The 19,492-nt window shown below is 41.1% G+C and overlaps 1 protein-coding gene across 4 annotated transcripts in view; it reads left to right on the top strand.

Moving 5' to 3' along the window:
* The first annotated feature begins 2,676 nt into the window (after window positions 1-2,676).
* ACSS3 (acyl-CoA synthetase short chain family member 3) overlaps window positions 2,677-19,492 on the top strand; it is a 92,080-nt gene continuing 75,264 nt past the window's right edge. Inside the window, exons 1-2 of one of the 4 annotated variants that reach the window (XM_052774611.1) lie at window positions 2,677-3,089; window positions 10,291-10,435. In XM_052774611.1, the coding sequence (XP_052630571.1) occupies window positions 2,776-3,089; window positions 10,291-10,435 (459 nt within the window). In that variant the 5' untranslated portion in view covers window positions 2,677-2,775. Of the gene's footprint in view, window positions 3,090-10,290; window positions 10,436-19,088; window positions 19,240-19,492 lie in introns of those variants that run through there. The other 3 variants (XM_052774612.1, XM_052774613.1, XM_052774614.1) reach the window with 3 other exon arrangements.

Here is a 19,492-nt window from a genome sequence, read left to right as displayed (position 1 = left end):
AAAATTCATCAGTTCAGAAATCTGCTACAATGGCATTTGTAGGTGAACCTTAAATTGCTAGTAAGCAATTGGGAGAAGTAGCAATCCCTTCTTTACCCTTTTAGCTATCAGTACGGCCTGTGATGAGTTTAATTAACAAAGTACATTCCACAGATACTCATTAGAAACACTCCTTCAGGAAACCGATATTAGGATGTTAGCTAAAATAGGAATTTAATGCACTTCATGTTCCAATTAAGTTCATTTGTATCCCCTACACCTCTGGTGTATTATTTCTAGTAGGACGTATATTCAAAATGAATAGCAGCGTGTTTACTGTTGCAATGCAAATTCCTTTGCCAAATGCTTATACCTTCACAATAAACACACACTATGGACAGAGCGGAAAAATGGTTAGCGTTGCTCTTCAACACCACATCAGCAGACACAACCCAGTAGGTGTTTAATCTCAGGATACTTCTTTCAGTGTTAGTGCCTACAACTAACATGTTACAGAATACACATACTTAAATATTTTAGCGAGCCTGGCCTCCACAGTTTTCTCCCCAGTAGAGAAAAGGGAGATGTTCCAGCTCAGAAACAGATTGCTATCACCACCCAGAGGCTGGCTGCATCCAACTGCTATAGGACCCTCCCTAACTAGATGGGCATCAAAGTGTTGGTGATCCAAAGAACGTAGCTTATAAGGCAATTAATCTGAAGGGTTACCCTCAGGAGTGGACATAATGTACCTCTAACAATTTGATTTGGGGGAGTCGGCTTCACAAATTGGGCTGAGGCAATTGATACGTCTCGTTAAGTCCACCAGTTGCATGCCTCAGGTAGACAGTCATCGCACTGGATTCAGCCACATAGTGGGCTTGTGAACACCCTCAAGTCTAAGGCTGTGTGTGCTGAATTCTGAGCAGGCAACAAAAAAATTAATCAAGTTTCCATAACAATTTTCAGTCAGAATGGTTCTTTCAAGTCAAAATTAGTCTAGCCATCATAAAGGTAGGAAATAAAAGAGATAATTCTGGGAATATTTTTAAAATGCCAAGATCAACTACATGTGACCTGACCAGGAACTTGTGTTCTTCAGGCACATTTGTACAATGCATGCCATACCACCAGGCATCCATCAATGGCATCTGATTTCAGGGCTGTCATGGTGTCACAGTGTTTACAGTCTCTGCAAGCTTCCCTCTTTATTTTATTTATTTTCTAAATCTTGGCTCATGGACTTTATTGACAGCAATTGTCCTGTCACAGTGGTGAAAGTGTGTGAGAAAGCAGTGTTCTCAAATGTAATCATAAAATAATTACATTTGAGAACATGTATTTTTAGTTCTCTTTTTTTTTTTTTTTTTGAAAAACATCTCTTCTATTTTCTTGCTTTGTTGACATGCTGTAGCCTTTACCTTGCAGTAAGGAAGTTTTCATAAAATGTCCGCTTAGTCCTTCAGGTGTTTTAGGGTTTGGGGGTATTAACTTCTTTTTAGAAATAAGTCTCTGATGCTTGACTTGGACATTTTGGAAAGCGCATTATGCCACTCAGGGCTGTACGTTATTGAGGCACTGATGGGGAGGAAAGAGGTGAACGGCAGTGCAGCGTGGGACAGGTAGTTCATACCACACTGGGCAATGATAATAGACTCTACAAGCCATGGGAAACTCTCTGTGAGCTAATTATATTTGCCTCAGAAAACAGAAGCAGCAACCAGTGTTTATGCTGAAAGACTATTAGTCATTTTGAAGGTGACCTAAAAGTTCTGATGAACTTGAACTCTGTAGGCCAAACCTCCACCCCTCTTGTTTTTTTGAGCCAGGATAAGAAATTGATTTCATATATTAAACCTACTGTAGTAGGTAAGCAGTCTAGTTTTTCTCATCCCCTTATTCCTTTACCTGCAATGTGATAAATTGTTATGTTCCTATCACACCAATTCAACAACAGTCAGGTAACGGATGCCTAAGTTAACCATGAATATAAAACCTATTATAGAGTCCCCCTTAGCCATATGACATTTTTATAATGTGACTGCAGGAAGAATTTCCTGAGAGACCTGTAATGGACAGACTTATTATAGCGCTAAAATAATTTCGTAAGAAACAAAATAAGATCTTTGAAGATGGTGTATGTCTTAGCTGCCTTGTGCATTATAACACTCTGAAACATCACCACCGAAACTCAGGAAGGGTTTCTAAATATATGCCAAGATGCGCAAACCGAAAGATCCGCTACCGATGACGGAGGTCTTCTAGCAAACAGAACAAACATTCTTCCTGGCACAAACAGTACGCCTCACTTCGTCACAGGGAAGTTTTCTCAAAGCAAGAATGTCTGTCAAAACAAATACTGGAGGAGCGTTATGGCTACCTGTCATGCAAACCATCAAGTCAAAAATAATCTCGGGTCGCCCCTTTCTCCGTCCCTCTCCGCCGCCGGTCGCCGCCGAGCGCTGACGAGGCCGGCCGCCCCGACATGGCGCCCGCCCCGACCCTCCCGCGGCTCCACCGGGGGCAGCAGCCGCCGCCGGCCGCCCGCCTTCCCGCCTTCCTTCCCGCCCGCCCCCGGCCGAGGCGACGCTGCCCGCCCGGCTCCGAGTCGCTTCCGCGTTCCCTTGTCTGAGGGGAGCCGGCGGCCGGGGGCAGCGCCGGGGCGCGGGGCGGGGGCAGCCCCGCCGTGCCCCGGGCAACGGCCGCCGCCGCCGCCGCTCCGCCTTGTGCCGTCTGAGGGCTTTGCGGAGCCTTAGCGAAGCCCGCGCGGCTCCTCGCCCTTGAAGGCCGCGGAAGATGGGCTTCCTGGGCAGGCTGGCGGCGCTGCCGAAACTTGTCGGGGCGGCGGCGGGCCGGGGCGGCGGCGGTGCCTGGAGGGGGCCGGGAGGGCCCTGCGCGGGGAGCCCGCTGCCGGGCCGGCCCGCCGCCGCCCGCCGCCCGCCGCCCGGCGGCCGCGCCGCCTCCTCCCGGGCGCTGGGCGAGTACGAGGAAGTTTTCAGGTCCTCCGTGAGGGAGCCCGAGAAGGTGTGGGGAGCTGCCGCCGAGCAGATCCAGTGGTTCAAGCCCTGGGCCCGGGCCCTGGAGAGGGGCCGCCCGGGGAGCGCCTCCTGGTGAGTCTGCCCGTGTCCCCCGCGGTGCGGGGCCGGGGCCGGGGGCTCTGCCGTGGCGGGGAGGGCTGGCTGCCGCGGGGGCTGCGGGTGTGCTGGGTGCGGGGGTCGTGTGGTTGAGACGAAACTACCCCGGCACGTATTTGGAGTGGGCTGCGGCAGGAGGAGGTGGCTGCGGAGCATGGAGGAGTTTAATGATTACCCTTGGTCCCGCTTAATGATTAAAAGCGGCACGGATGAGCGTGTTGGGGTGAGAGGGCGGTTGGCGGGCACTGGGACAGGTGCGACACACGCCTCTGTGAGCCCACGCGTGCCCGGATGACACGGGTGAGCGTGCCCCGCGCTCTCCCGTCTGTCCCCTTTTGGGCCTGGGTGGGGAGTGGGCTGCTGCGAGCACGGGAAACCCGGCACCGGGTGCTAGGGGAGGCAGGTGTGCGAAAAGGCAGACAGGGTGGCTTTCAGAGTTGCTTAAACTATCTAAGTAGGTCATAATTTAGAGGATGTGGTTAAAGTAGCGTTTGGCAGAAGCATTGGCGTTGCGATGTATATACCCGTGTGGTGAATGGCAGAGTGCCCTGAGACAGAACGCGATATCCTTCTTATAAATTGCCAGATAGGATTTTCAGTACTTCCTCAAAGGCAATTGCCCTGTTAAAATTTTGTGTTGACCACCACCGCCTCTTTTTGAGCAAGTTTACATCATGCTCTTTTATCTTTTCTCAAGGAGAAGCCAATATAGAATGAAAAAGGCAAAGCAGGATGAGGGTCTTCTTTGGTACACTGACATTCTTTGCCATTTTTATATTTTTCTGGTTTGATTTTAATTTAAAAATATTAATCATTCTAGAAATATAATTAAAAATATTAATCATTCTCAAATTTGCCCGCATGAAGAGATACAGAACCAGCAGAGTGGAGCTTGCTTTCTTATTGGTGTCTGACATTACTGCTTGGCACCTCTAGTAGTGAAAATTGTTTGTATGTCTTAAGCTGAATGTTAAACAGCACCCAGCCAGGATAAATCTCTTTAAGTCTGCAGGGCTGTATAACAGTCAGAAGGCCTAAAACAGATGGATAGGGCCCACTGACCTTGATTTTTAGGTCATGGCAGTATGCAAAACGGGCAGGTAGGATTGCCTGCATAATTAGGGTCTAGAGAAGGGTCTAGAGCACAAGTCTTATGAGGAGTGGCTGAGGGAACTGGGGTTGTTTAGCCTGGAGAAAAGGAGGCTGGGGGGAGACCTTATTGCTCTCTACAACTACCTGAAAGGAGGTTGTAGTGAGGTGAGGGTCAGTCTCTTTTCCCAAGTAACAAGCAATAGGATAAGAGGAAACAGCCTCAAGTTGCGCCAGGGGAGGTTTAGATTGGATATTAGGAAAGATTTCTTCACTAAAAGGGTTGTCAAGCATTGGAACAGGCTGCCAGGGGAAGTGGCTGAGTCACCATCCCTGGAGGTATTTAAAAGACATGTAGATGTGGCCCTTAGGGACATGGTTTAGTGGTGGACTTGGCAGTGTTAGGTTAATGGTTGGACTCGATGATCTTAGGGGTCTTTTCCAATGTAAACGGTTCTATGATTAAAGACTGGTAAAGCTCCCTGGCTCTGGCATTCCTGAACAGAATAATGAAGAAGTCAATACAATGGTTACTTTTTAAGAACTAAGGAATGAGAATTAATACATGCTAGTGAGCATGATTTTGCTATCAGATTGTGTCAAACAAACGGTTTGATTTGCTAAGCATGATAAGCTTGCTAGCTGAAAGTAACAAGGTTAGGTCTTTGTAAAGCATTGTGACTTCTCAGATGGAAGTTATTTGGCCTTACAGCAGGGATAACTGGATAAAGTTTCATGGGCTGAAGTCAGACTTATCTTCCAAGGGTCTTTTCTGGCCTCACTTCTCACTTGCATCCTTCTCCCTCTGTGGATGCAAATTGCCACAGACTGAAGTTATCTCGCTAATGTGGGCAAATACCTGAAGGGAGGGTGTACAGAAAACTGAGCCAGGCTCTTTCCAGTGGTGCCCAGTGAGAGGACCAGAGGCAATGGGCACAAACTGAAACACAGGGGGTTCCCTCCAAACATCAGGAAACACTTTTTTAATGTGAGAGTGACTGAGCACTGACACAGAGTTGGTTGTGGGGTCTCCATCCTTGGAGATATTCGAAAGCCATCGGGACACGGTCCTGGTCTGCTGGCTCCAGATGGACCTGCCTAAGCAGGGGGTTGGACCAGTTTCCCTCCAGAGGTCCCTTCCAACCTCAACCAGTCCATGATTCTGTGGGATTATGCAAAGATGGAAGTCTCTGAAGACTCAACATCAGGCCATAATTATTGTTTGGATGTCAGGTATCTGTTGCTCTGTTGTGGATAATAGAACATTAAGCAATTCAGATTTGTGTAATCCTCTTTAATGTCTTAATATGCAACTTTTTTTATTGAAGTTCACCTTAAGTGATAACAGGCTGTATGTGATACTAGTGTACTACTGTAATGCCTCTGAAGTCCCACATGGTTACCAGCATTCAGTGTGCTCAGCAGGACGACAGATAGATAAGTTCTTTGAGGAAAAGACTGAATATGAGAGAGAGAGAGGATACTAGAGGCTCTTTCAGAGGACGTGTTGAAGAGAAAATGAAGAGGACAGAACATAAGTGAGGAAGAGGCCAAGGCTTCCAAGAAAAGCATAGCTTACTGGTCTAACAGGGTGAAGATGTAGCTCTGGTTCTGAGGTTTACCTAGGAAGCAGTTTATGGAGACCTTAAAAATAGTATTAAGAAGTTCATGTATGTGCTTCTTGACTTAGAATTTATCTATTCATAACGTATTATTAGGTCAATTAATAAATACCCATTTCTTGCAGTATCTATGTTTTTGGTTGCCAAACGTGATACTTATGGAAACATAGTTTTCATATATTTTCCAGTCTCATTTACTTCAGTTGAAGAAGTTGAAGGAGGCGGTTAACATATGTAAAATGTAGCTATAAGGGAAATGCCAATTCATCCTCTCTAAATACTGTAAGAGCACGAAAGAAATGTGCAGCATGCCCTAGTGCGTTTGCTTTAGTCTCTGCCATTGGAAATACCAGTATTTGGTCAGTGGGATGCAAAATGATTTCCGAAAGCTATGTGATCAATGTCACCATCCCTGGCTGTTTTGTTGAGGCAGTAATCCCAGGTACCACTGAGTGTTCTGACCTGCATCAGTGGCTGGTATGGCGCAAAACATCATCTGTTTTTGCCCACATCAAAAATAATGAGAAGAGCAAAAAAGCATGATTGGTCAAGAAAAGGATGGAGGAATTGAAATTGGTGTAGAAGCCAAAAAGGAGACCTAAGTTTTAAAACATGTAGAATTTGGCTACAAAGTTGAAGGAAAAACTGTTCTTTGAGTTGGCTTTGAAGAGGTCAAAACTAGAAGTCTTAAATTGCAACAAGGGAGATGTAGATTTTAGGTGTTAGAAAGAAAATTCTTTTTAATGCTAAAGAAAGTGAAACACTTCAACAGATTATTTTGGGATCTTGTGGAATCCCAGTTAGAAAGGTTAAAGCAAGTATTTCTTCAGGAACGTGGAAACAGTTTTTCCTAACGTGTGCAGGCAGAGGGCAATTTTGCAAGTTATGTTTTTTCCCTGATTCTAAGATGTAAGTGCAATATAAAATCCCCTTTGAACTTTAGGAATGTTGCGCAGATTGCTATTCAAATGTTGCTTACACTTTTAAAAAATGTGACTGGATCAATTAACATAGTATTATCTCAAAATATCTAATATTGTTGTGGTTTTGTCTAACATTTTATTCAGCTTCTGTTCTTGCTTCATCTAGAAAAATTAAAAAAACATCCCGTTGATTCCTGGGAAGCTGGCTTGGAGAAGTATATGTACCCGGCATGGCAAAAAAGGATTTTAGCAATATGCTTTTTTTACAGTTGTGGTGCAAAATGATTTTAATGTAGTTTTTTCTTTTGCATATATGCCAGCTTTATTCAGAGCCTTTACTTTCTTTCTTTTTTTATTCTTAATTATCTCTGCTTCTGAACCATTGAATGAAGACTAAAAATTGTCTCTGAATACAACTGCTTTGATTCTTCAGATAGCAGATAGTGTTGGAAATAAAAGCATAACTTTTGAATATTTGAGTGAGGTGAATTAAGGCGTAATTATGTGTTGCCTTCTTCACTACTATACTTATTTAGTTACTAGCAAGTAGGCTGTTGTCACATCCAAAAAAATACTGAATGCAGTAAAAAAAAATTTCCAGGCCATAGATGGTAGGTGTTAAGCTGTATGTAATGGGAGTCCTGCTATGGAAGACCTAAGTGACTGTCTTGCCAAGAGTAAAAAATGAACAGGAGATCAGTGCTTTCATGCCCTCTACTACTCCTACCTCTAAAAGGTTAACAGAGTAGTCATTTTAAAGTATGATTAAAGAGGTAAGTGCGTGTGCTTGAGATTCCTGTTTGTGAAACAACAGAAACTGTGCGAGACCTCAGGGCCGGGGTGAGATGGGAGGTGCCAAGCCCCAGTCACGAAGAAGCAGTAAGTCCTAGGTGACTGCTGTAGGCAGCTTTGAAGAGGCTTAAGAGGGTCCTAATGTGGGTAACTGCACTCCAGTTATTAAAAAGATGCCTTATTAGATCTTAGTTATGCATAATGTGGATTATCAAAGGCAGCTGCTTTCATGGTTGTATGGGGAAAAAAGACTTATCAAAAGGATAGGTAGATATTGTCAGAATATTGGTTTAAAATGTTGCTGTAAAGCAAGCTGTTTTGATGTTATAACCAGTTTTAAATTCTGCTGTCATTTTTGACAGGAAGAACCTTGTCATGTTTTTGCACCATAGCACCAGTGAACGGTAGATGAGCTCTTCAAAGAGACTGCTAGTGAACTGAATGCAGTTTCTTTTATGTATTAGAGTTGTTACTGTTTACTCTTTTTATTTGTTTTACTCTTCCTCTGCTCCATTTGTTGAATGTTATTAATTTCTCAGCATTAGGAACACGGCCTAAAATAAGGTTCTTCAGACTTGGATTCAGTTGGTAAGCCTCATTGAGATAATTGTCTGGTTAGCAACAGATTAGCATTTTACAGTCCTGCCTATTATGGCAAGATTTACTGGCAGTTCTTACAAACATCCTGCAGATCCACCTCTGATCTTTCTGCAGTCTATTGGAATATTTTCTTTTTGATTCTAGACCTCTGTTTTAAATAGGAGCATCTCATTGACGTCCTTATTCCAAGACTGGGTCCTGGTTTCATGCTGCTGTTTCTTTCCAACTAAAGCTTATTCAAGCAAATCAGAGTTCCTCACAGGTATTCGTGTCCTTGGGAATCGCTGTATCAACAGAAGTTTGCAGCAGCACAGGGCACCTTTTCAAAGCCAAGCAGCTTTTATTTGTCAGCCAGAATGAAGTATTTGAGCATGTCCTTGGGTGACAGTAGAGAAGTGAAAGTCTTGCAGTTATGGTCATGGTAGGTGCATCTCTGTTTCTCTGATCCCGTAAGAGCCTCCCTCCTTCTGAACGGGGTTGCAAAGCTCTCATTACACTGTCCAGATAGTCTTGGGTTTTGTTTCAACTTGCAGTCACATCTCTTTCACATACTTGTTCGCAAACAATTATTAAAAATTTATGTGACAGCGTTGATGTTGCCATGTATCTTTAGAAGAATCAAAGCTCCAGTGCTTGCTCATGTTTTGACTGTTCTTAGGTGGTTACACATAGTAGCCCAGGTGCTGCACTCCCTTGTTCCCTTGTTCATATCATCCTGCAGTCATTTGATATAAAATCAATGGATGACCTGAATCCTACACAACTTTTTATGACAGTAATACAGAGTTTCTCTATATTACATGAAACAACCACCAATCCTTTATTGTTCATACAGTTCTTCTTTTATGGAAAGGGGTTTGTAGTACAGAATGTTTTTGTTACTTTCCTGGTCCCCCACTTTCTACTTATTAATGGCATTGTAAAGGTGTCATAATAGAAGATTGCTGCATCCTAAACATCCTAGCTGGTTTTGGTTTAATAATTGCCATTCTTTGACTTCTGTGCATATGGATAGACGAATAATATATAAAATATCCTGATTTAGAGCAGTCCTTTACTAGACAGGAAAGGTGAAAAGGGAAATACTTTTTCAACTAATAGTGGGTTACTTCAGGCTGTCTGTTTTTATTTCTAGTTACATTATAACAATACATTATCACAGTAGAGCATCCCCATAGAACTTTTTGGAAACTCTCAACTGTGTTTTTTCTGTGTGTTGCTCTTCTTATTGCTGTAGAGAGATACGTGCAGATAGCAAAATAAACAGAGAGCATTATTTAGCATGAACTTTAATTTTTAGATTTTGTGTCATCTTTCAGTTAGTAGAGTCATCTATGTGTCTGATGCCTTCTGTATTTTCTTACTTGAGGATTATGCTGCACTTCAATTTTCTTTTTCTGTGTAAAATGACAATAAAAATGGAACCTGAGTTTGTGAAGCGTTTTTCTTTAATTAGAAGATGACAATTTTCTGTAAATATCTGGCTGCTGAAGAGACTATGACTCACATTGCTTTACAGGGGATTTTGAGTCACTGATGTAAAACACGGTAATGTCAAATGCATTATGAATGTCAGACAAATTTATAAGATCTTATAACTGTTGGGGTCAGTTTCATTTAGATACAGATGCTTGTATTCTTAACTGTTATTGCCAAGAGATGAATAAGAATATTTTGAGTCCTGAACCTGTTTTTCTTAAAAAGGGTATGTGTGCATGCCGATACAAAGTAGTGTAATAACGTATTTTCATAATGTCAGATTATTTTATGTGAATGTGTGCTTTTTCTGTGAAATCTTAGCTATAAAAATCAGAATGATTGATGAAAAGTAAGTTAAATCAGGACCAAGTTTAGCAGGTTCTTAGTTAAGTCAATTACGGTACAGTACTTTACTTTCACTGTTTTCATTAATAAGCTTATTTAGCTTCTTGAGTAAATAGTGAGATTATAGAATAAAAAGTGTATCTATATAAAATATATAAATATATACAAATATATAATATATAAATAAAATATATAAAAGAGTATAAAGTTTTATGAGCTATATTATAATTGCATGCTCTCATTCCTTAAAAAAAACCATAAAATGCAAAAGAATAGTCTTATTAGTTTGGAAGACTGGCTGTTACATACTTCCAACTTCTTTTTTAGGTTTGTAGGTGGAGAGCTGAATATCTGTTACAATGCTGTAGATCGTCATGTTGAGAATGGACGAGGAGACCAAATTGCCATTATTTATGACAGTCCTGTAACAAATACCAAAGAGAAAATAACATATAAGGAACTTCTTGAACAGGTATGTTTGAGAATAACCTTGTTACTGAAAATGGGCAGTAAATATTGCACAGCAGGTAGATACGAGAGAGGTAGAAATGGTCTACCTTGCTAGTTTGTTCCTTTTGCTGTGCTCAGTATTGATTTATAAGCTTCACTACCTGTACCCAATTATACTGCATCTAAGAGGTTTTGATCTTCCTCTAGTTCTTCTTTATCTTCTGCAGTTTAATAATTTTTTTCCTAGTTGCTTAAATTTTGAACTTTTCGCTATTGAATTTCTCCCCCCCCCCCCCAACAGTTCTTATTTCATATTTCAAAGGTAAAGCAAAGTATTAGTCAAGTCACTTGACGATTGCTACAATGGACAAAAATTCAGTTCTGTAGAAATGAAGATGTGTACCTTGGCTATTGCTGCACATAACTGAGTGTAAAACCAAATGAAATTTAACAGGGAGGAGCTCTAAAGCAAGCTGCGTCACCTGCCCCATTGCAGGCTGTAGTGGGGGTGCTGGTGGCCCTGCACTAGCTTTCTGTCTGGAAAGTCTGTGGATTTCGACTTCCCCATCGGCTGAGGTAGCTTACCCCCAGCTGGGGTCCTGAATATCCAGTTCTGCATCAGCCCATTCAGATTTACTCAGTGCCTGACCGCGGGCTGTTGCCTCCATGGATGTTTGCAGTCTGCCCCATTCAAAGTTCTCTGCTCTCACAGCTGTCAGCTGGTGGTTTACCCTCACGCCACTCCTCTGTTTAGCTGGCTTTTTTCTTCCAGTTATATGTAGCGGTTGCACTTAACACTGAGTACAAAGAAACGTTGGAGTCAGACTCATGTTCTTCCTTAATGTATTTCAATGTGCAAGATGCATTACAGCAAATGGAACACACTCACTCTACCTCAGATACGCATGTAGTGTCTGGAGTAATGTGAACCTGTGGTTTGAAATGTGAAATAAGGTTCACAATACAGTAATTCAGTTTGTGAGGATTTTATTCCACTGTTGCAAGAAAAGAGAAGTCATACAGCTACAAAAAATGATAAACCTGTACTGCACTCAACTTTTTAAGGAAAATATAGAAAACATTTACTCCTCAGCAGTTTTCTCTTGGTTTACCAAGTCCAAAAAAGAAGTTGGAAGTTACCATACAGTATGCTGGAGCTAGAACAACTAGCTTCGGTGTTTTAAGAAATCAGAAGACTTTAAAAGGGCCCAGCTCCTTATCTAATTTTATTTATTATTTTATATGTATATAATATATAGAATATATATAAAGTTATACATTTATATATACAATGTTGTGTCATATGCCATATATAAATATATATGTAATATATACACGTATATATGAAATAAATTTATACATACATATACATATAAAAATACATTCTTGTTTTATTTTAATGAAGTAATACAACATTTTAATGTAAATGATCTTAAAGGACTCTCTCTGTAGAAATTTCCTCTGAAAAGCACTTGAAAAGTAGCCTTTGTTTTGCTTTTTAAGCTTGATGTTGGTATTAAGTCTCCTAAGTGTGTGTCTCTATTCCCTATAAGTGTATTAGATGTTTTAGGATATGGCAGATTTGTGCAGAACGAGAAAATTTTGCTAGTTGACGTACACATCCTTTCCTCCACATTTCCTCTTACAGCAGCATTACCAAACTGAACGGAAGAACTGGTTTAAGTTTTCTGGGAGTATATAGCAGAATTCATTCAGACATTCATTATAATCTTGCTGGTAGTTGACTCCTATCTAAATACCATTTTTGAATTCTCTACAGTTTGCTCTTCTTCTTAATCAAAGGGATTAATTAATTCCCTTAATCAAGGGAATATAAGTGAAAGGCAGGATTTGAGATTAATATCTTGTCTGTCAAAGCTTTCTAGTCTACTCTTGTGGACTAAATTTAACTTGGCTTACCTGGTAACTACTGGACACCTGATAACAAAGGTATTCACAAAGAGATCTGCTGAAAGTGGGAGAGACGTGGGCAGCTATATTTTGTGTCATGGATCTTGTAAGTGCTAGGAGAGACTTAGAAAAGGCCTACCAAAACCCCTGTGGAGCGTGGGTGATGGCGTTTGGCTCACAGCCCTCAGTCACTGCTTGTCACTGTGTTCACAGTCTGCTCAGCGTAAGCTAAAAGTACTGTATCTTGTCATTTTGAAATAGACTTTCAGTGCTCCGAATGTTTCGTTGTAGATCAGTATGAGTGCAGATCAGACATATGACCAAAGTTGATGAACCTCTTGGCGGGCAAAGAAGCCTTTTGCCTTCTTTCCTGAGTTCCTTTCCCAATTTAAAATAGCCTGACAGTGTGTATCTGTGTTCAGACTGTTGTTTGGACTGTCCATATCCAACGAATATGTAGTAGTCTGTCTGGCCAGTAAGCTGTTAGTGTAATGATGATGTCTTTTCAGAGAGGCTGCCTGTTCAAAATGTCTCTACAAGAGATCAGCACTTGAAGTGGTGGAATTCCTAATAAAAGTGGAGTTTATAGATGGATTCACCAGAAGTTATGTAGGATAACTGTGGGTCACAGGATGGGAAGAGGCAGAGTTTTGTAGCAGGTTGGATCATTTGTTCCAGGATCAAACTCATGGTAAGGATGAAAAAAATGACATAGGTGCTTGGCTGGAGATAATAAGGCTCCTTAGGGAGGGTGGGATAGCTTGAGCTATGTACTCAGGAAGCCTGCTGTTTTCAAATTATCCCTGCCCTTTTTACTTGTTTTACTGCTGTTCAGACCTATGAGCTACAGTGATGCTGCAATTTTGAAGTTAAGCACCACTAAACTATAAATAATTGAGAGAAATGTTGGAAGCTTGTGGATGTTTGGTGCCCAACCTGTGGGAAACTTCTTTTTTTGGCAGAACTGGAACAGAAGGATTGCAGGACAATTTCAGCAATTCTTTATTGATATAAATAATGGCAAGATCAGTTTGTGTTGATATTCTGTACAACTATGCTGTCTTCACACTTGGAAAGTCTTGAGAATTACAGTCAAAGTGAAGTTGTACGTAGTGCATACAGTTGCATTTTAAGTGTGTTAATTATATGTTGTTACAGATGAAATCTTCCAAATGCAGAGTGGAGAAATTTGGCAAATTTAAGACATAACAGTCTTCTGGAATGTACTGATTGGACTTTTTTCTTTACTGATGCCTGTTACAGGCCTTTAAATGGGGATTACAATGTTGGACTGAAGCCAGTGAAATGGGATGTAGGTGAAAGTTTTGAGTATGCCTTGGGACATTCTCTAATTCCAGTAGTGAGGTGGCAGGAAAAGATAAGGGAGACACAAATTCTGTTAGAAATATTACTGAGCCTGTGTAGTATTAGGGAAATATAAAGACACCCGGAAGAAATAAGGAGCAATGGCTTCTGTTCATTCAAAAACAAATTTTCTGATTGTGTTGGAAAATGCTACCATTTTCAAGTTAAGGCAAAGGTTGTTAGGTAAAAAACCCTTCTGTTTACATCATTGGGTGTATTCTCTAGAACACCTCACTTGCTACAAAGAAATCTTAAGAATTTGAGAGTCATATTATTTGCAGTTGTTGACGTTTGACAGATCATGTGCACAAAAGCAGTATGATTTCTCTCTGTGATTCAATAACAATTCACAGTTAACATGTGTCGTAATAAACAATTTCTGAGTGCAGTAACGTGACGGGATTAGTAAAACCAGCACCCCCCCAAGCCTCTGACAGCATTGAATGTTACAAAAACATGGATGAGAAAGAAGGGCTTCAGGTTATCAACAGTGGACTAGGATGTAATTTCTTCTGTAGGAAGGTTTTTTCCATAAATACACACCTTAAAAGCATATTCTTCCAAAATAGCTGTATTAGCCATTGTCAGTTTGGATTTATATGTGTATCTGTCTTGCTCTGCTCGTATCTCCTGTACGTGACTGAGGAATCGCCCAGATTGTTCTGTTTCTAGTAGTCTTTCTCATTCTTCATGCTTTACTCCATCTTTTTTCTTTGCCTTCTGCCTTGAAAAATGACCAATTCCTTCTTAGCTAGAAATAGTAACTTTCATTTGTAGATATTTTTTCTCAGAGCTGATTTAGAATCAAAACTAGAATACGGATAGAAAATCCTACTGAGACTGACAACCCAACTTTTTATCCTCTTTGTCTGGTAAAGCAACATTATCTTCATAAAACTATGTATTAGACTTCTTTAATGCTGGTTTTCCTTCTCTTATTTAAATCTCAAATGGCATTCTTCAGTGCATGTCCTAGAAAGATTTAACTGTGATGTCGCTGGGGTAGCTCTTAAAAAATATCAATATTAGTATTCTTTAAAGGATGAGACTAATCAGGAATTTACGAAGAGTGATGTCTTGGGTTTTTCACATTCCACACAAAAGACTTCCAAGTGCACTGTAAAAGTCTGAAGAAGCAGCTGGAACTTGATCTCCCCTGACTGAAGGTAGTTGTACTGCAGCATGTCAATGTCAGCAATGCCAACAGTAATGTATAATTTGGTGCAGCTTGGGCAGATGAGTGAAGCAAAGCCATGCTAAATTAACTGCTGAGGCTCCTGACATTTCCACTGTATGTGGTTTGTGAGTTTTACTTTGGACTAGGTTTAGTTTCATGCTTTGAACCGAATGTCCCATCGCTCACTTCAAAGCTGTCTGAACATAGCTACCCCACAAATCTTTGCTTCCTTGACTTGTGGATTCCTTTAGGAAGTGCCATGCTCACCCCTCATCTCTCTCACTGCTGCTTGATTTCTCTCCCCACCCCGAGTGGATATTGCCCTTTTAGGGGAACATAGATGCTGTAGGAGTTGTGCAGAACACTTTGGGCCATCCTTCACAAGTACCAGAAATCCCTTCTGAGGCAAATGGTTGTCTGGAACCCATCTCTTCTGCAGAGTGAATGCCATGGCATCACTTCTGATCAAACATTAAATCCATGCCAAGCTGATAAGTATTATAGAATCCCCATCTCATCCCAGTCCCTCCTTGGAGACACACAGTGCACAGCTGACTTCCCAAACCAGGAAGGAAAATAGCCTTTCCCCAAAATCCCCAGCTTCCTCTCAATCCAAAGAACTTCTTGGCATCTGAAAGAAGGAAGGAGAAATTACTGCAACTAGCTGCAATCCCAGCAGCTGTCTGGCTGTATAAGAAAGAAATAGAAATAATCCTGATTTATATTTTTTCTTATTACTTGTGAAAGAGGGTACCAGCAGGACTACCACCAAAAGGTAGGTCCTTTATACACTGCATTTGAGACAGTGTGGCTGGGGTTTTGTGCAAAAGCCTCGGAGAGATGTTATCAAGGCATGCCACTTCCCTGACTTACGCGATTTCCAGGACTGTGCCTGGCACACAGGCAGAGCTGGGATGGGGCACGTGGTGTCTGATGGAGCTTGTTGCTCCACAGAACTTCCCTCACAGCTCATGGCCCCTGGGGAGTCGTCTCTCAAGGCATAGCAGCTCTCACAGTCAATCCAGAGACTCACACTGCCTTTCCACAGCTCTGCGACCAGTGCCCTAATTCTACCAGAAACCTCCTAAACACAGTCCCACGCTCAACACATGTACAGGAAAGGAGTACGCACGCTTACTCATGTGGGCAGCCGGACCCCTGATTTTGCAGTTCCCATTGCCTGCCGTGGCAGAGAAGGGACGTTCCTGCATGTTGTCTCGCGGGGGTCCTCTGGGGGTTGCAGGCACGTAGATGTGTGCAGCACCATTGCCATGCTTTTCCCTTGACTGTGTCCCAGGACTACTGATCCTGGTACCAAGGGCGTGGATGTCCGTGGATGTCCGTGGATGTCTGTGGATGAGCAGTGGGTCTTGGTGGAGTGCTTTCCCCTCTCCTGACGATCTGTTCAAGATCTCTGCGGTAGGGGCACATGCACCATGCCACCTCTGAAGGATGGTCTTCATGTACTTGAAATGAATGCAGCACCACTTGTCGGTCCGCTGCCACTCTGCAGCAGGCTTGATGTTAGCAACAGGGTGGTGCATCTGCTGGAGAAGCTTTTGCAGCAGTAGTAAAAGGAGGAAACAATAATTAAGAAGAGTAACAGAAGAGTGAAGAGGCTGATCAAGGGGTGGGGGAGTAGGAAGGAGTACTTCCTTTAGTAGTCTTGGAAGAACAGCACAGTGGAGAAGCTGAAGAGCATAAGGTGACTTGCTTCCTTTGGTTTAGAGGAATGTGTATGTGACGTGGCTTTTTTTATGCCGTGAGATGCACTTCAGGATATTTCAGGAGCTCTTGGTATTTGAAGAATCCTTTTGTGTTTAGCTTGCATTGAAGGACTCGACACTGGTGAGACCCAGTCATTGTTCAACCCAGGAAGGTTTGAAATCCCTCTTTTGAGCATTTTGAGTGGAATTTCTGTTTTAGTATCTTCTTAGAAGAATTCTTTTGGCATGGACCAAAACTGCTTTTTGTACTAGGGACAGCCAGGTGGTTTACTTCAGAACTGCAGTACTTCTCCAAACCTGCACTGCTAACACAGATGTAGTATTTTTTTGGTGGCTGGGTGAAAATAAAGCCATGGTCACTGGGGGCTTGCATTTGATAAAATGTAATTTAAGCCCAGATCTTCAAAGCTGAAAGCCTACTTGAGTTTCTTATTATATCACTTGGTCTGAAGGGTTTTATTACTGAAGTGTCAAATATATTAAAGTGATAGAGCAATCTTAAACTTGAAGAACAGCGGAGAAACAGCATGCTGGTAGGAAAATAGCAACTGTAAAATCTTGAGTGATAAAGTACATTGTCTTAATGTAAACCATAAATGACAACACACTGTAACAAAGTGGAAGGTTTCATGGCTTTTAACAGTTTAATGAAATGTTACTACTCACGCTTCCCTCTGCCCCCCCCTCCTTTTTTTTAGGAAGAGTGATTGCTTGGATGTTTCAGGGTTTCCACATCAGTCTTAAGGTCAATGTAAACCTGCTTTATGATGTTCCCTAGTCTTCCAAATAGTTGCAGATAGAGACAGTGTTTTATTGTGTAGCCCAAATGTTCCCCAGCTGTCGGAAGGATGAGGGAAAGGGCACAAGGAAAATCAGATACCTACATATTGTATTGGGTTGTTGTCTTCAGTGGCATTAAACTCTCTAGGGTGGGGACGTTAAGTGCAGACAGGTGATTACTGGGTTTGCTTACATGGGAAGACGTGGTTTCTGTCTACAGCATGCTACATCTATGCTGCTTTAAGTACAATTTACCTATGATACGTTTCAATAAAAATGACTTAAGTACATGCAGATCTCTTCATTGTCTCCCTCCTACAACCAAGTACCAGTTATATAGCTTGTATACAGGTACTGGGAATCTTCTATTACAAAATTACTAATTATGATCTTTAAATGATGCCTTTTTCCTTTAGCAGGCAAACATTACCTTTTTCATCATCATTAATAATTATAAAATAATAACAATGAATAATAATACTCATCTATTGTGTATAACTCCTTATTGCCTACTATCCATACTTACACTGACTATAAAATTACTCATTAAATATTGTTTTCATTGCCTCTGGCCTTTTTGTCAACACTCTGCTTGAGAGTCTCATAAGCAGCAAAGATAAGGATTAGTTTTCTCAGTTCTTTGAGATAGGTGATATTAGCTCTGTGTTACAATGAGTTTGCAGATTTTGATGTGTTCACAGTAGGAAGTATAGAAAAGTAATTTGCCTTTGGAAGTAGAGTTGTTGTTCTTACTTACAATTACATTCACCAGTCCTATCTAGAAATGACTGTAAATGCCAGTAGTATGGCAATAAATTCTAGTTGTGTACATGTCCAGGCCTTGTTGATTTTTGTTGGGTTTTGACAGCATATATCAGTTTCATAGATGGGTATTAATAGGTCTAGAATTAAAAATATTTTCTTTTGATAATCAGTAACATTTAATATAAGAGGTCTGTTACAAATAAATCATATACATACTTTAGTTTGTGTGAGTTTTCAGCTTGGTATGGTGATGACTTTGCCTTATAAACATATTCACTCTTGTGTTTGAAAATAACATCAGGGATTTATGAAATGTTTATAAAAAATGGAAGCTATGCTGTTATCTTCTGATGTAAGCAATGGGTGCTTGGACCTTCTATGTTTCCATTTTCTTAAATCCTCAGGCAGAAGTGTAGAAATATGCAGTTTATTGTGGATGAGCTCTGTATTTAATGCAAACACAGGTCAGATACATCTGGAGCTTCTGGATGTTACTGTCTCAGGTTGCTGTAAATCTGAACATGTGTTCCCACTGAAGAGAGAAGCAGTGAGTAATGCTATATTATCGTGTTCAGTACATGTATCAGGCTTCTAGGATTGGATGTAATTGCCCCAAATTTTCTTGAATATGACGATAAAAGAAAGAGCCTAATGCCTACAAATCTCGGAAAGTAATAGTGGTACTGGAATTTGAAATATTAAACCGGAAAAAAGTAACTCTCTAAATAGAGAAAACTCAAATTTGATGAATAATATAAATGAAAGCAAAACATTTCAAATAAAATCTACCCTCCTGACTAGCTCATCCTTGAAAAAGAGGGTCCTTCCCACCTGTCCTGCTTGCACAATGTGTATTATTGGCCTAGGCTGCTCCCATTGCTTACATTATTTGCTGAGTCACTGAATCATCTCTTACTGCTTCAGGAGTTTGGGTATTTTCTATTCTACAGGCAACATCCCCCTGCTGCTCTCAGGAATTTGTCTCCCCTTTCCTTTCTCTCGAGTCTGATAGTACCTGAAGAAGAGTCTTTCACGAGACTAAGTTTTACTTGAAACATTATCTATGTGATAAATGAATAAATAAGGAATAATGCAGTACAGGTAAGATGTAAGGAATTCATATATGAGTAGATTCATGTTACACTGATAGTGAAAGAAATTAGAATGTTTAAACTTCTTATGTTTATTGTAGTATTTTCTCGTGAATGGCAACCTCTTAAAGAAAAGTTTTACTGCTGTAGGTAAGAAGGGTTCCCCTGTAAGACAGAGCAACTCCTTTGTTCTCAACTTAGATTTATGTCTTCAGATATCCCAAGCACTTCCTAGAGAATTTAACTTTTTAGTCTTATCACTA

Source organism: Harpia harpyja, chromosome 23 (assembly GCF_026419915.1).
Source record: "Harpia harpyja isolate bHarHar1 chromosome 23, bHarHar1 primary haplotype, whole genome shotgun sequence".
Lineage (NCBI taxonomy): Eukaryota > Metazoa > Chordata > Aves > Accipitriformes > Accipitridae > Harpia > Harpia harpyja.
This window is presented reverse-complemented; position numbering and strand designations above follow the sequence as displayed.